The 17,416-nt window shown below is 36.3% G+C and overlaps 1 protein-coding gene across 4 annotated transcripts in view; it reads left to right on the top strand.

The window, feature by feature from the left end:
* Positions 1 to 15,798, top strand: part of Tmf (TATA element modulatory factor) — an 88,330-nt gene extending 72,532 nt beyond the window's left edge. For all 4 annotated transcript variants that reach the window (XM_081750550.1, XM_081750553.1, XM_081750552.1 and 1 more), the window contains 3 exons: positions 2,268 to 2,446; positions 9,280 to 9,357; positions 14,973 to 15,798. In XM_081750550.1, the coding sequence (XP_081606676.1) occupies positions 2,268 to 2,446; positions 9,280 to 9,357; positions 14,973 to 15,008 (293 nt within the window). In that variant the 3' untranslated portion in view covers positions 15,009 to 15,798. The remainder of the gene's footprint in view (positions 1 to 2,267; positions 2,447 to 9,279; positions 9,358 to 14,972) is intronic.
* The last annotated feature ends 1,618 nt before the right edge of the window (positions 15,799 to 17,416 follow it).

Raw genomic sequence — 17,416 nt, 5'->3', positions numbered from 1 at the left:
GAAGTAGAAATCGCTATAAAGAAATTAAAGGAACACAAATCTCCGGATGTAGATGAAATTCCAGCTGAGTTAATTTTAGCTGGATGCGAAAAATTATGGAATAAGATACACAAACTTATTCTCCTCATCTGGAACAAGGAAGAATTGCCCCAAGAGTGGAAAGAATCAATCGTTGTTCCAATTCACAAGAAAGGCGACAAAACTGACTGTAATAATTATCGAGGCATTTCTCTTTTGTTAACATCCTATAAAATCCTTTCAAATATTCTATTGGCAAAATTGGGGGGCGCGGTGGCTTAGTGGTAGAGCGTTCACCTCTGGTGTCTGGGGTCCCGGGTTCGATCCCAGCCCCCGCCAAGTGAACTTTGTGGTGGACAAACACCGTGCTCGTGGGTTTTCTCGGGGTTCTCCCGTTTCCTCCCACTTTCTTCCACCATTTCACTCATCTCTCATCATCACCGTCTCCTTTAGCCTAACCGGCATAATCGTGGGACGTAAAACTCAAAGATTTCATTTCATTTTTTTCTATTGGCAAAATTGACCCCATACGCAGACGAAATTATTGAAGATTATCAGTGCGGATTTAGACGAAATCGATCAACTATCGACTAAATATTCAAATGTTTACTCGAAAAGAAGTGAGAATACAGTATTGTATACTATTTATTGATTTTAGACAGGCTTATGACTCGGTTAGAGAGAAACATTGTATAATATTCTTAAAAATTTTGGAATACCGAAAAAGCTAATTAGATTAATTAAGGCATATTTAAATGAATCCCAAAGTAAAGTCCGGTAAGGATTTTTTTTTTTTTTTTTTTTTTTTTTTTTTTTTTTTTTTGTCCATGAGCTTTCACGTATATAATGGCCTGAAACAAGGAGATGCGTTATCGCCATTGTTATTTAACTTTGTCCTGGAATACGCTATAAAGAAAATCCAAGATAGCAACCATGGCCTAGAGTTGAATGATGTTCACCAGGCTATGGCGTATGCTGATGATGTAACTTTAATAGGGGATGATAGGAAAACAATAGAAAGAAATGCAGAGGCCTTATTAAACGCTTACAGGAACATGGGTTTAGAAGTAAATGCAGGGAAAACTAAATACATGGAAGTTCGTCGGGATCTTAATACGGCAAATTGTGGATCGTTAAAATATCAAATAATACTTTTGATAAAGTGGATACTTTCAAATATCTAGGATCAGTATTAACAGACGAAAACCATATTCACCAAGAAATTGAAGTCGACTAAAAGCAGGGAATTCGTGTTATAATTCAGTTCAAAATTTCTTGTCGTCACGAATTCTGTCGAGGAATTTGAAACTTAAAATATATAAAACGATAAACATGCCTGTTGTCCTGTATGGTTGCGAAACATACTCTGAGGGAAGAACGTAGACTGAAGGTATTTGAGAACAAGATCCTGAGACGAATATTCGGACCCAGGAGAAACGGGAAGGAGGAATGGTAGAAACTTCATAACGAGGAACTACGTAATTTATACGGTTTACCGAACATTGTTAGGGTCATGAAATCTAGAAGGCTCAGGTGGGCAGGTCATGTAGTCATAATGGAAGAAAGTAAGAACCCTTTTAAAGTCTTAACTGGAAAACCAATCGGAAAACGACCATTAAGAAGGCCTAGGCGCAGATGGGAGGACAATATTAAGATGGATCTCGCAGAAATAGGAATATAAAGTAGAAACTGGATCCAGTTGGCTAAGGAGAGAAGTCAATGGAGAGCTTTTGTGAACGCGGCAGTGAACCTCTGGGTTCCATAGGCCATAGAGTGAGTGAGTATTCGTCAGATTACTTCATGGCATAGTGTTGGAGGTGAGAAAAACTTATCTTTCAAATGCAGTCATTAATTTTCAGAGATCACAGAGGACTGTGTCGGATGAATAATGACGTGACGTGACGTGACTTGAGTTTAACGTCCCGTTCAGCAGCGAGGCTATATGAGACGTGGACCTACTGATTAACGTGGAATCCGAACCACATGAACTCCTGCCCGGATGAATAATGAAAATGATATAATTTCGGTAATCGAGTATTTTTAAAACACTCTCAATCCGTAGAACATTCTGATTTCGAAGGAAACAACATTAGGGTGGTCTGTAGAACATTATGTCTAATAAAAATGGTCTACACGTGAGAAAAAAAAAAAAAAAAAGTTTGAGAAATGTGGTTTAGCATGTCAGTGAAGCCATATTTTCTCTTAATTTTGAAATAAATATAAACTTTTTTTATCTTCTTCTTCTTCAGGTGAAGTGCAACAACTTCAATGGGAAATCACAAGAAGAGATCAAGAAAGAGCAGCGTTAACAGCGGAAGTTTCCCAGTTGACAGCTCGTCTAGAGGAATTAGAGGAGAAGTTAATAGTTGCCGATCAACTACGGTCAGAGTTCCAGGATGTTGAACATAAGTACAATGCACTGCTTCAGGTACATGCACATTTTTTAGAATGCACTTTATAATTAGAAATATATCTAGTCAGTATAGTTTAGAAGCATAACGTTGACGTGTCTGAAGATGGAATATTACGTTAAATTATCAAATTCTCTAAATATGCTAAAGTTGGCTGAATTGTCACTCTTTCCTTGATAACATACCATTAATATATTGTGTTACTCCATAAGAAATGTCGAATTTTTGTACCATGAGAAAAAAAAACGATAACTTACCTGGAACATTATCGTTAGTCAGGAAAAGTCTCCATCGGACTCCATAACACACTGTCACCTTGTCAACCAGTTACTGAATCTCCCGCTGAAAAAAAGTTACTGGTTTTGGAGGCAAAGAACTGGGTCACTGTTCGTCTCACGTCTCCTCATCTTGCAGTTTTTTTTTTCTTTCTTCGTAAATATGGTTTTGCAGGCTGCGAAAAAGACAGTAGTATGTTGGTGCAAGATCTGGTGAAAACACCAGGTGGGGATTTTCTCCACCCACATTCCTCGATCTTATCTCAGGTCCTTTTTGCTGTGTGTGAGAGCGCACATTATCACTGTTAATGAGAACACTTTTGCTGTGAACCAGAGAAGGACGTTCTCCAGCAATACAATCCGTAGACTTTCAAGCTGCTGACAGTAGACATCTTCATTGAGATTCTGTGCCACTCAGCTATACCACCGAAACACTTGTCCTTTTGATAAAGCAAATCTTCCTGCAGGTTTTCTGTACCATAGCAAGCGTCTTGTCGCGTTTCGCTGCTCGATACTTCTCTGCCTTTTGACCATTACGCAACGCTCAAACAGCTGTTCATTTGCCCAACGATTCACACTCTGTAAAAGCTCAGAGTGAACTGACGAGAAATCGATTGTTCACCTAATATTCTCCCCAGCCGTCACGCCCAGTCTCCGCCCGCTCTAATTGACCCAAGAAAATCAGTCTAATTACTTTCTGGACAGAGTTCGTATGTATAAAATTGAAGTGATAGCAATACACAACTGAGAGCTTTCATTGTTGTATTCTTTTCTTTCTTTCGTTCTTTCTTTTTATTTAATTAATGCGTTACAGACATTTTACAATCAACTATTTCACTAGTCTATCACCTTTCAGTTTTCCGTCGCACGATTATGCGGGCTAGGCTGAAGGAGACGGTGATGAGAAATGAATGAAACAGTGGAATGAAGAAAGTGAGAGGAAACGGGAGAACCCCGAGAAAATCCCCCACACATGGTGTTTGTCCACCACAAAGTTCACTTGGCGCGAGTTAGGATCGAACCAGGGACGCGATGCATCTAAGATGAACGCTCTACCTCTGAGCCACCGCGGCTCACCACCCTTTCAAGTTAACTATAGATTCGTGTTAGGATTTCGTTAGCAATAACGATTAATAAGGCATAATGACAAATATTAAAGAGCTACACCACGAACAAAAATTATGTAAAAGTCTTAACTTTATTTCTTCACAGAAGCGGACGGGCGCATCGAGTACATTAATGAAAAAGAAACAGGTGCATTTAAAGCCAAAGATAGGCTCTTTAAGGCAAGAAATATAACAAATTATGTCTCAGATTTTCTTGTATCGCAAAACAAATATTTATGATATACAAATTAAAAAAATAAAAATAACGACTGGACCGAAAATCGAACCTGGTCTCCAGCTTATTTGGTTGATATATTAACTACTATGCTAACCAGTCCGCTTACTGAATAGCCATACATTCTACCGTAGTATTTTTAGGTTCGATTCTCGGTTCAGTTATGCAATTTTTTGAACTCTTTGTATATCATTGATTCCCGCATCTAAAGAAGAACCGATGTGATACAAAATAGATTTTTTCCGTACATTTACAATATATAATAAAAAATGTGATTTTTTGTGTATTTACTCTTAAATACAAGAATTCCCAACCTTTTTAAAATATAAAAACAAATGACGTATTAATTAATAGCTCAAATTCACAGTGATGAAACGATAATACTGCAGATACTTAGGGATGTCAGAAAAGCTACATTTTGTAATCTGCTCCTAAATTGTAGATCGAAAGGCCATTTAAAACTCTTTCTTCACAATTTAAGAGGCTCCATCACGACGAAATTAAAATACCGCTAATTTTACAGTAATTATGTGATATCCTCAAATAGCTAAAAGATAATTGAAATGTGGAACAAGAGTTCGCTAGACAATATTATTTTGCATGAGGTACCGTTATCACGATTCACTTATTTGCTTTCGATTTCCAGCCATTTAGGAAATTGGCATTTATTTTCGCGTTTCTAAATGGCTGCAAACGGAAGCTACTAGGTGAGTCGTGATAACGGTGCCTCATGCAAAATAATATTATCTAGCGAGTTCTTGTTCCACATTTCGATTATCATTTATCTGTTTGAAGATATCACATAATTACTTTAAAATTAGCGGTATTTTAATTTCGCAGTGATTAGGCCTCTTAAGTCGTATACTTATGAATGGGGTTAGATAAAATTCTGACTTACCGTTATTCGTAAAACTTCTGGATTGTACCTCTTTCAAATATCGGAAACATCGTCGTTTATGATCGCTTGAACGAAAAGTACGTAAGCTTTTTGAAAAGTCATTTCCAGTTGAGATGGAAGGGCCAAAATAACTTTCACATTACTATCACTATTATTACTTTCGCAACCACTAGAGATGAAAAAGTGTCTGCAGACAATTCTTTCACTGCTTTTTCACTAGAGTTCTTGTCATATCTATGCTACATTCTGAACATTTCTTTGCTGACTGTGCGTAACTGACGAAACACGTCATCGCCTCATACGAACTGTAAATCGATATCTCATAGTTAGGAATGCATAAACATCCTGCATATTTTTTGCGTCAGCTTGGTAACTACGCTCAAGGTTACGACATCATAGGAACTAACAATGTACCGAGTAAAAAGAGGGTGAATTATCCGGCGTTTGCGTTATTGCTGTGGGACTACATAAAACTATATAGTCAGTCTACAATGTGTTAAGTACAAGTTACAAGTTTTTTATTAATATTTTTGTGTATTTGTTTATTTACTTCTTACCACTACCGTTATTATTTTATTTTCAAAATATGGAAGAACATATCAAAATACCTGGTAACACAGGGTGATTCAAAACCCATGTATGTAAATCAGGTTGAGGGGCGTATGTTTTAGTATACTTCTGATTCATGGCCGCCATATTAAATCGTCTCATTTTATAGATGGCAAGAGAGGTCATATGGAGTATCAGACAACACAAGAATTTTCCTCATGATGACTATAACTGTTATAGTTACAAGGTAACTAAAAAAAATTCTTGCCGTTTTTCACGTCCCAGTAATCATCCCTCCCAGAAGGGAAACGAAATTACGCACGTGCCTGACAAGCGATCGAGAGTTGGTCTGACCATCGACCTTCAGTAATACATGCATATTGCGCACACACAGCAGTCATAGCTTGTCCAGTGTCGAAGAGAAATGGAAATGTGCAAGCAGCTTGTTTGCATGTGTTTGTAGCATTACTTTAAAGTGGGCCTGTCAACTGCTGCATCAAGTCGCCCCATGTGGCAGGTGTTTGGGGAGAATGCCGCGAACAAACGCGCCGTCAAACATTGGTTCCAGAAATTCCGTTCGGGAGATATGAGCCTTTCGGATGAACCTCGCAGCGGATAAGCACATGTGTTGGATGACGAGACCTTAAAAGCAGCATTCGAGGAGGACAGTGATTTAACATGTGATGAACTTGCAGAAAGGTTCCATGTTTCCCCTGAAACAGTCAGACCACTTGCGTGGAATAGGATTAATTAAAAATAAATTAATAAACACTGCTATGAATATGTTGCTGCATTTTTAAGTATGTGCATCTCCAAATGGTTAATATATACCCCCTGTGTTAAAATTAGGGATGGGCAAAACCGGAGAAAAACCGCCATTTCGGTTTTCTCCAAAAACCGGTTCAGTTTTCTCACCGAAACCGGTTTCGGTTTTCTCTAAAACCGGTTTCGGTGAAAACTTTTGGAAAACACGTGAAACTATTTCTGTGGAAACGAAATCGGTTTCCGGAGAACAACGAAACACTATTCTGGTCAGAAATAGAACAACTTTTGGAAAAACTGGAACCGGTTTTGAAGAAAACCGAAACCGGATCCGGTGAAAAACCGAACCGTGTTTGGAGAAAACCGATAACCGGTTTAGGAGAAAACCGAAAAACCTGTTTTTGTGCCCACCACTAGATAAAATGCATAGTGGGATCTTTGAGAAAAATGTGAAATTAACCCTCGGAACTCCAAGATTGGATTCTTTTTGACCCATTTTATATTTCTCGTAATAAATAAAATTGTTTGTCAATATTGAAACAAACACTTGTGTAACTCAAGAACTTGTAGACAGCACAATACACTTACAGGACCCTCTCATCACATGCTATATTTCTGTGATTGGTAACGCCACCTAGCTGTAATATTTAGAAACTGGGGAGCACGGTTTACAAAAATAACATTTTTTTTTTCATTTATTCGTGGAACATTCTACTTGCTTTAGATATCAAGGTTGATAAAACAACTTGCTCTACTTATATAAATGTTATTTTTTTTTTTTTTCATTTTTATTAAAACTTTCAAAATTGTACAAATCACCAAGACCGGATCAAAATTGACTAAGCCTTGATAATATTTCAATTTCCAAAATAACTAATGCAAGTACGAAATTCATTGCAATATCTTCCATAAGTAGAAGTTTTGCTTTGTATATACCTAAACACAAACAAACTATTTGCTGAGCAAAACAATATATTCACATGAAAAACTACATACGTGTTACAGTTTGTAGTATTCATTGCAAAAGACTTCTGGATAGGTGGATGAACAATATGTGGAATTCGAGACATGTATGTAGCATGTTAAAAACACTGTGAGTATTCGTGTCCCTATCTTTTTGAGGCGAAGATTAGTATACTTTTGCATGGAAGTCTTAAGAAATAGCAATTTCTTGTTCTTTAAATTGATATAGAATGTCTCAAATTAATATATATACTCTTTAAAATAGAATACGTTGCTAATTAAAACCGATAGGTATACAATTTTTGTGCCGTTATATACATTAAAGACGTAAATCAAGGTTTCTACCGACCTGAAAAATCTGGAAGTCAGGGAATTGAAGTTTACTTGTAAAAAGTTTTAAGTATTGATATTTGTTTTTCAGAAACCATTCCCCTTTTAGCCTTATCCGGCTGTTCGCTTAAAGCTTTTTATAAAATAAATTAATTTGTTTTGCACAACTTTTCTACCTACAGGTACACTATGTATATGTACATTCATAGTAAACGAGGACCACTGGTTGGGAAAAGGAGTATGATTAGGAATGAGATTTTTGGGCTTTCGGCCATGTTAGCCCGTCACACATACGAGGGATGACGTCGCTTAACGATCACACTATCCGAGGAAGGGAAAGGAAGAAAGCAGCCTGGGACCTGTATATTAGATACCATCCCGGCATTTGGCTGGTGTAAATGAGGAAAACCTCACTCAGGATGGCTGGCCTGTAAAGCTTGTACACTTTTTCGACTGAGTGTCCCCACCCAGTGGGGAAATATACAGGGTGGTTCAAAAGTAGGTATACAGTCCCAACTGATCAGCTCACTGTATTTTATATTATTTCTTGTTGTTATCAAACTGGTAGACCTAGTTTCTTTATTATTTGTTCTTAACATCTTTTTACTTATAACTTAAACCCGGAACAGTCGAAGCAAATAAATCCATAAACTAGAATGTTATACTTGATCAATGCAAGGGTGTATGCCTACTTTTGGATCACCCTATATACTTGCTTTTCACATTATATATAGACTTGAAAATTTGTAAATCGTGACGTGGAAAATCTGGAAAAGTGAGGGAATTCGTGCTCACCAAATAAGTGGGAACTCTGAAAATCTTTGATGATAGTGAAGATAGGTACTGCCTTGAACAGGATGGGACACCACCTGACTTTCATCTCGATGTGGAGGATTTTCCCGATTACAATTCACTGAGAAATGTTTATTTATTTTAACGTTCCACGATTGTGCACAAGACTAAGGGAGATGGTGATGATGTCGATAATGAAGAAATGAAAGAAACTCGAGAAAACTCACGCACACGATGTTTGTTTACCACAAATCCCGCCTGGCTCGAGCTGAGATCGAAGGGACCCCAAGTACCAGAAGTGAGCGCTCCCCTGAAAGATGGGTAGGACGAAGAGGCTGCGGAATACCCTTTCGATCTTCGGATTTAACTCCCCTAGACTACTTTCTTTGGGAAGCTGTAACAAACATATTGTACAGGGCCGAAAAACTGCAATCACCGAAAGAGCAAATTGAACAGGTTTGTGATGCTGTACCATCAGAAACAATAGTCAGTAGTATGTTTCAGTGTTCTACGTCGTACTCGATGATATATCAGGCCCGCAACCAGAGGGGGGCTAGGGGGTCTGCCCCCCTAAACTTTTCATGGCCCCTCCAAACATCAACACAAAATGCTATTAGTAATACAAAAACACAATTTAGATATTTGTAAAAGAATTTTTAATTATTTGCCCCCCTCCCCTCCCCTAACATATTCATGGCCCTCCGAAACCTTTGTGGCTGATTTCGGGCCTATCATGTATTACGGCGGAAGGTGGTCATTTTGAAGATTACGTTTTTAAAGTACACAACACTACAAAAGTTTTATATCTATTTACTTTAATTACTGACATATTCTGTTTTAAAGAGTATAGACATTAATTTGAGACACCTTGTAGATTGTAAGCTGAAAAATACTTACATTTAAAAACAAAATAATGTTGTTTTCTGTTCTTTTCTTGTAGATGTATGGAGAAAAAGTAGAAGAAAACGAAGAATTGAGATTGGATCTGCAGGATGTTAAAGAAATGTATAAAGCCCAAGTAAGTACACCAATATTACAGAATAATAAGAGAAAATCTGGCCGCTGAACTGATATGGATTCGGACAGTCCATCAAATGGAGGTTGGGATTCGAGTCCCTGCCAGTCCAGCGAACAGATGATATGAAAGTTTAAGGTTGGTGTAAAGGGACAAGTTTTGCCGATAGATGGCACTACAGTCTTCGTATCACTCCCATGTATTTTTGTACCTTTCACGAAAATTCACGATTTCTCTTACAAATTTCAACTTACAGACTTCAAATTTTTAGAAAAGGAACTTAATAATCTATCGAAGGCAATAATCCGTGCCAATATTTTATTTAGAATTTTCTTCATTGTTGAAATGACTTGATTGTTGAAATGGATATCCAAACCTTTAACCATCGAACTGTTTCAACAATGAAAAAATTCTAAATAAAATATTGGCACGGGTTGTTTCCTTTAATAGTTTTCAAAGTTCCTTTAAAAATTTGAAGTCTCTAGGTTGAAATTTGTAAAAGAAATTGTTAATTTTCGTGAAAGGTAAAAAATACATGGGAGAGATACAGACTGCAGTGACATCTATCGGCAAAACTTGTCCCTTTACACTAACCTTAACAAGACGATTGGCAAACACAGATTAAGGATAATGGTGTAATGAACGGAATGATAAACCCAAGAGTAAAGAAGAAAATGCACGTCTGTATAAAACTTGTTTCCTTCAAACCATTAGGTGAAACCAAGTTCGAATTCAACAATTCTTCACTTTCTTTGCTCGGGAGCAAGGGATATTACGTGGGTCAGTCAGAAAGTTAGTTGCATACCTTCGTAAAAACTCTTGGTACAAAGATATTTTGTTGAAACTTGGTGACGACACTGCGAACATTTATTGCCATCGCGTGATGTAGCAGCTTTGATACGGTAGTTGTAGTTTGTTTGCTAATCAGTTGTGAACATATCCAGCTGCAAGTGGCGTCCAAATTGAAGTGCGTGCAGTGATTCGTTACTTGTGGGCAAAAATGTGTAACTACACAGAAATTTATTGGTATGTAGACGAAGTATATAGTAAAAACGCAATATCGCGTGAAGCTAATGCAAAATGGTTCAACATGTTTGAGAACGGATATTGACGCTTACCGCGAGAGATCATCACCAACTTCGACAAATGATGAGATCGTTATTCGCGTGAATGAATTGAATTTGCACCTTGTGATTTCCGTATTTTCGTTTCTATAAAAGAAGAATTTTCAAAGTGACAAAATCACTCGCTTGACGAGGTGAAAGCTGTGACCCAACAGTTGTTAGCGAACGTTGGACGGGAATTCTTCGCAGAAGGCATAGAAAAACTTATGCCACGCCTTGAGAAATGTTTAAATAAAAAGTAGCTTTTGTATGGAACTTTTTTTGTACAAATAATAATAAAAAAGTACTGTGAAAGATTGCTCGTATTGTGTTTTCCGAAGCAATGCAACATACTTTTTGACCGACTCTCCTACAAATTCAACCAAATTGAGATAATGATGTCATAAGTCTGTGATGTTTTATGTTTTCGTACATTGTGGTAGGTTTGGAAATGTAAAAGTATAAAAGGACATGTACCAAACCATACATCTCGTTGAGATGTACTAAATGATTGTTCATGCGTAGTTTTCGAGATAAAAAAAGATTCTGATAACCGCCACCCACTAAGATAAAATTGACACTGAATTCATCAATGTTTTTATGACACTAACAAGACAAAGAGTACACAATATGATTTATGAGATATAGCCCGAAATTATGATTAGCGGTGTAATACAGGGTGTTTCAAAATGAAGATCGGGGTGTTAAAGCTTTGTAATAGTTATTACAGTTAACTTAAATTATAAATAATACATCAAATCAAAGAGCAACTCAAACAGTTTGTACGCACGCACTGTTTCTTCTGTCTGCTGTTAGAAAGCGCTAGTAGCAAAAATGGTGACTACTGAGCAGAAAACTCTGTATGTTTTACGTTTTGCAAAGACTGAATCTTCAGTTACAGTGCAACCGTCTGTGTGGAGAATTTTAAGAAGTCGCTTACAACTACGTCCTTATCGTTTGCAGTTGCTAAAAGCTCGAAAGCTTACAGACTATGGTTTACGTGCCAACTTTGTAGATGAAATGTTGCTGCATGACGAAGATTTTCTGGATTGTGTCACCTTCAGTGATGAATCGACATTTCACCTAAGTGGCGATGTGAACACTCATAATGTTCGCATCTGGAGGTAGCAAATCCCCACGGGATGATACAGTTGCAACGTGACTCCTCAAAATTGAATATGTTTTGTGCCATACCCCGGCGGAAAGTTTATGGCCCTTTCTCATCTATCGACTCGATGTGTACCGTGTGATGAATGGTGCTCATATTGAACACTTATACTAAAAATGTACGTTAAATGTAATAAATACTACAAAACCTCAAAATTCCGATATTCATTTTGAAACACCTTGTATTATCCAAACATAACGACAAATGTTAGTCGATGAATAACGCCGAGGTGTGCAAAACGACATGCTTCAGGGTAAATTTTTCTGCGTTATTCATTGTTTGGAATGATAATTGATCCATTTCCTTACGCTGCGACAGATCGTTTATTTATCTATATACTTATATGTGAAAAATACATTTTAATTAACGGATTGTATCTTTTGTTGTTCATCTCTCTCTAACGGTGTCAGATATATATTATTTGTAAGTACATCGGAAGAAACCAAGATGCAGAAATTATCTTTATGGAAATTTCGTTTTTCTCAATAGTGCTTTCGCCAGGTATTCTTTGATTTCTTCCAATATCCTTCAAGCCGAGATGTGCAATGCCTGCGTTTTTGTATTATTTATGTACTAAACGTATATGTAACCTTCTTAATAAATAAACAGTAAATGAAACATTAACGTATACATTTTAACGCACTAATTAATATAAAAGTGAAAATACTTGTACCTGTGTGGATCGTCGTGGAATTTTATTTTGCTACTATATTTACCAGGTAACCAAGAAAGTTCAGTACAAAAAGAAAAGTTAAAAAAATGCCTTTACCTTATGTTTATTCCGCAAAATATCCACTATCCGCTTCTACAACCTCCTCCCATCTTTTTACAAGCCTGTAGATACCATTTTTGAAGAAATCTTTGTGTTGGGACTCAAAAAACTGCGCCACCGCGTTTTCAACCTCCTCTGGAGTTTTGAATTGTCGATTGCGCATATGGTTGTCCACAATAATAATAATAATAATAATAATAATAATAATAATAATAATAATAATAATAATGTAATGGAGCAATGTCTGGTGAATACGCTGGATGTGGCAGAAGCTCCCAGCCGAGAGAAGAAATCACCTCAGGGTCATCTTTGCTGTATATGAGGTCTAGCACTGGCTTGGTGGACAAGAACACCCTTTCTATTCATTAGTGCATTTTTTTTTTTTTTTTTTTTTTTTTTTTTTTTTTTTTTTTTTATAGAGCTGTTTGGCTACTCTTCGCAATTGTGCTGAGTACATCTCTTTGGTTATGGTTTTACCACTTTCCAAGTACTCATAATGTACAATCCCAGCAGTAGTCCACCATACACACAGCATCACCTTCCGCTGATGAAGAGCAGGTTTTGCACTTCAAGGCATGGAGTCATTTGACGATAGCCAATAGTACGAGCGTTTTTTTGTTATCGTACATTACCCACTTTTCATCACACGTCAAAATGCCGTCCAAAATTGGACAGTTGTTGCTCCTAATCAGCAAAGAAGAGCAGATGTTCAGTCGTTGGAGACAGTTCGCAGCAGTCAACACGTGAGGGACCCACTTACTCAGTTTCCACGATTTTCTAAGCTTATGCAAGTGCACACGAGTGGTTTCATCGCTTACCCCAAATCGTTGAGCGAGTTCTTGACACGTTTGACTTGAATCCTCTTCAATTGCTGCCTTGAGTTGGTCTAAATCGAGAGATTTTGGTCTGCCCGATTGAGGTTTGTCTTCAAGTGTCTCAAGCAGCTTTTGTGCCCAACTTGAACTCATATACAGTAAACAAGCTCTGATTACTGCGTTCGACACAGACATGGTTTACTTCGAATACTTGATCTCGAACTGTCGAATGCGACCTGTTATCTACGTTAGCCGACGTGCCAAGGACTCGGCTTTCAGAAACTGTCACATACAGGCACCCCTAGCGGCAGAAATGATGACTACCTCCGAAAAAAGCGGCAGGTGTAAAAACCGCACGAACTTTTCTTGATTGCCTGGTAACAAACTGTTTCTTTTTTCCAGCAGGCCTTTTTTCAGAATTAGTTTTTAACTGCTACGTAATAGCGTTATTCTCTTATATATGAGAAAAAGGATCATTTTAAAGTCAAAATTAGGTAGGTTTAGTACACCTCTCCTATGAGAATAGGCGTACTAAATTGAGAACAGGCGGCTACCATACGTTCATAGTGAAGTGTTCTGTGTAGAGGTTATCTATTCTTAGAAGAGGAAAAATATACTAATCTACTTAATTTTGACTTTCAAATGCTAATATTATTCTTTCACATATACAATTGGAAAAACATGTGAATATATCCCTTAAACGATTCATAATACGTTTTCGTACCATCGAGCAGTGTGGTCTTGAAGCGCTTATTTAGATTCTATAACAAGCATTTAAGCTTTCTTTTTCTTTCTTTCTTCAAGTCAGACATGGACCAAAGAACATCCCAGATACGTTTTAGAACCAGATGGTCAACTTGGTGGTGCCAAATCGGGCCACGGGGCGTGACATCACGTTTTTTCTTGAGGCAATTTTCAATTTTTTTTTTCCTGTGCCCTTAGCTTTCAAGATACCATATTGAAATTTTGCACACACATTGTGTACGCCTCTAACTATTTATCAAATTTATTTTGAGATCTTTACGTCTACCCGAGCGGCTCAATGGTTTCAAAAGGGGATTTTTTTTTTGGAAAATTTCCCGGATTTTTCCTAATTTCCCGTTTCTGGTGTATAATATCGGCATATGAGTGGTACTCTTTGAAAGGTTGCTTTATTCTGAAGAGAATGAGGTATAAACCATGCTCCAGGGACAAATAGTTTTGTTTCAGGAAAGTTTTACATCACCTCGTGTATATATATGACTTACATCACCTTGAGATTTAAAAAAAAAAAAAAACGCCCGTAGTTTTGAAGATATCACATTGAAATTTTGCACACGTATTGTGTACATAACTACGTATTTTTCCAGTGATTTTGAGATCCCAACGTCAACCCAAGGCCGGACCAGAAGGGCACAAAATTTTTGAAAAAGTTATTTCCGAAAAACTTCCAGTTTTCCCAGATTTTCCCGTTTCAGGTGTATGATACGGACAGGCAAGTGGTACCGTTGGAAAGGAGGTATAGACCAAATCTATTGTGAAAAAAATGAGGTATGGATCATGATCCTACGATAAATGACAATGAAGCAGTACTTGCTTCACTGAAAGTCTAAAATTTCCCTCAAAAAGCGAGAGTTGTATAAGGGATATAGCAGTTCAATAAATAATCCAGAAAAAAAGACCTGCTGGACCAGTTATCAATATTTGCTCTTTTATAATAAAGGAAAGTAATTGATGCAAGATCTGGTTTCCTAATATTTCCTTTTTCTTTCTTTCTGCAGATCGACCAACTTCTGAAAAAGGATCCAAGTCATTAACATCTCATAGTTTTATCCTTTTGCAAGAAAACAAAACTTACGTTCGTTTCTGTGATGGCATGCCCGGCCAGTTTGTGTGGTGCTAGTTGTTGTAAATAGCTAATTCATTGAGCGAATGAAGTCACCAGAAATTATTTTGCAGAACGTTTGTTTAGCTTTTATTTAGTCAGTACTATACAACATTTCAGGGTATTGTTCATATTATATATTATTCATACTAGTAAGTATGCATAGTGTACATATTACATACTTAACAGTATATACACCGAATGCAAGACTGAAATGGATTGAGATGTATTGTATGTGTTCCACACGATAATGATGGCAGTTCAAATGTACTTAAATCATGATTGATTTGATTACATTTTATAGTGATTTACCAGAGAAATTTATATATGCAATATGGTAATATAAAATTAAATTGGTATATATATGAAGAGAGAAACCTGTAGATAAAAAAAATAATTAGCACACGGCCAAGCTATAAGAAAGTTATTTTTCTCCACCTGTGATATTTATGATGTTATGCAAAGGTCTTTATTATATATATATATATGAAATATATATAAAATGTACATATGCGAAAAGTTCCAAGACTTGATAAGTATTATGTTTATCGATTATGGTGGCTTGTTGTTGCCTTCCTGCAAGGTAAACGAATGCTTGTCAGTGTGTTAAGTTGTAAAATTATTTATATATAACTATTATATATACATACAAACACAGATATGCATATAAGTCAAGCATTACTCGAAGAGAAATGCTAATAAATGAATTTATTTATAATTGCTTTTTAAAGATTATTTTTCACGGCAAACCCATTTTTTTCTTTCTTCTGAATTTGGTTGCATGATAGTTGAAAACACAAACGGAAGAGCTTCAAGGAGCTTCACGGACACTGTTGTCCGCTACAAGGTAATCTAACTAACTTGGAATCGAATCATAGACTCACTCGTAATAATTAAGGAGATGATTGAAAAGTAGAAACATTCTAATAGAATGACTAGGATTGATTGGTGCCTTCAGTACGAGAATTTATGACATGTGATCTGTTGCTGAAAATACGAGCAGAACCACTACTCTCGGGTTTGTATCCTAGGGTAATACCAATTCAATCGGAGCAAGACCTTTGGGCGCAAATCCATACATCTAAACAGGTTAAACTACGTAAGTAGGTTATAATGTATTTCATAACTAGAACCCGGATGATTACGCACTAAAATCCTAGAAAATAGGCACTAATATCACAAAAATTCTGTCGTAAAAAAAAAATAAATAAATAAATAAATAAATAAATAAAAATAAACTGCACAACTTAAAAAATTCAGAAAAGTTAAATTTGACCCCAATTTTCTTTCAAAAAAGCCATCTTAAAAACCCTAAATTTTTGTTACGTTAGAGTATGTCCTATAGTAAACAGTCTCAGTTGCATTAAATGCTTGGTTTAGTTCTAGTAAATCTTTGTATAACGCAGAAAGAAAAAATACAGGTCTAATTCTTTTGTTTCTAGAATGATACATCCTTATTGCAGAAAAATCGGAAACCATGACCTGCAGAATTTTTTTTCAGCTTGAATCTATTGGACTAAAATAAAATTTGCTGTAGGTATCTTATGACACACCAAAAGAAACTTCTTTGAAGTTACCTTTATAATGTGTCTCACTTCTGAACCGCCCATTAATAGCATTATAAACACATTTTTATTCCAAAACCAGCTCTTATTCACCTTTTTCTGGTATCTTGGTACGGGCTAGTACTTAAGAAACATTCCTTGTGTTTGGTACCATGCGTTTTAATAATTTATTATAGAAAAAGAAAGTGCAAAAATTAAAATATAGACAGAATTGTACACATTTTAAAATAAATTTTATAATGTCTGACTCAAAATATCAAGTACACAGTTAAGTACGAATATATAGTTACATATTTAAAGTAACTAAACAAACGAAAAACGCACTTTTTTTTTAAACACAAATTACATGTCTTTGTTACATATGTCTTAATTTATTAAAAAAGAAATATTCTTTTAAAACTAAGCCGCATAGTATGGAGACCGGAACTTTGCTGTGTTCAAGATGTTATTTTTAGCTTTTGCAAAATTATTTGTGAAAGTTTTTCGAAATTTCCAGTGCCTATTTTCATATTCTAGTTATGAAATACACTGTAACATATGTAGGCAGGTAAACCTATTTGGATAAAAGGTTTTGTGTCCAAATGTCATGGACCCCAGTTCAATATGGTAAAGTCTGTAACGAATTCACTCATCTTCTTGTACCCTTATGTTAATTTTACTTCAATATTTCGACTGTTCGAGTGAAGCATTCGAAATATTGAAGTAAAAATAGACATGGGAATAAATTTATTGTTTGTAATACTGATCGGATTTCGAAATACTGTAATGTGCATTT

This window comes from Thermobia domestica, chromosome 3 (assembly GCF_964235325.1).
Source record: "Thermobia domestica chromosome 3, izTheDome1.hap1.1, whole genome shotgun sequence".
Taxonomy (NCBI): Eukaryota; Metazoa; Arthropoda; class Insecta; order Zygentoma; family Lepismatidae; genus Thermobia; species Thermobia domestica.
The sequence above is the reverse complement of the archived record's forward strand: the minus strand, read 5'-3'. Positions and strand labels throughout refer to the sequence as shown.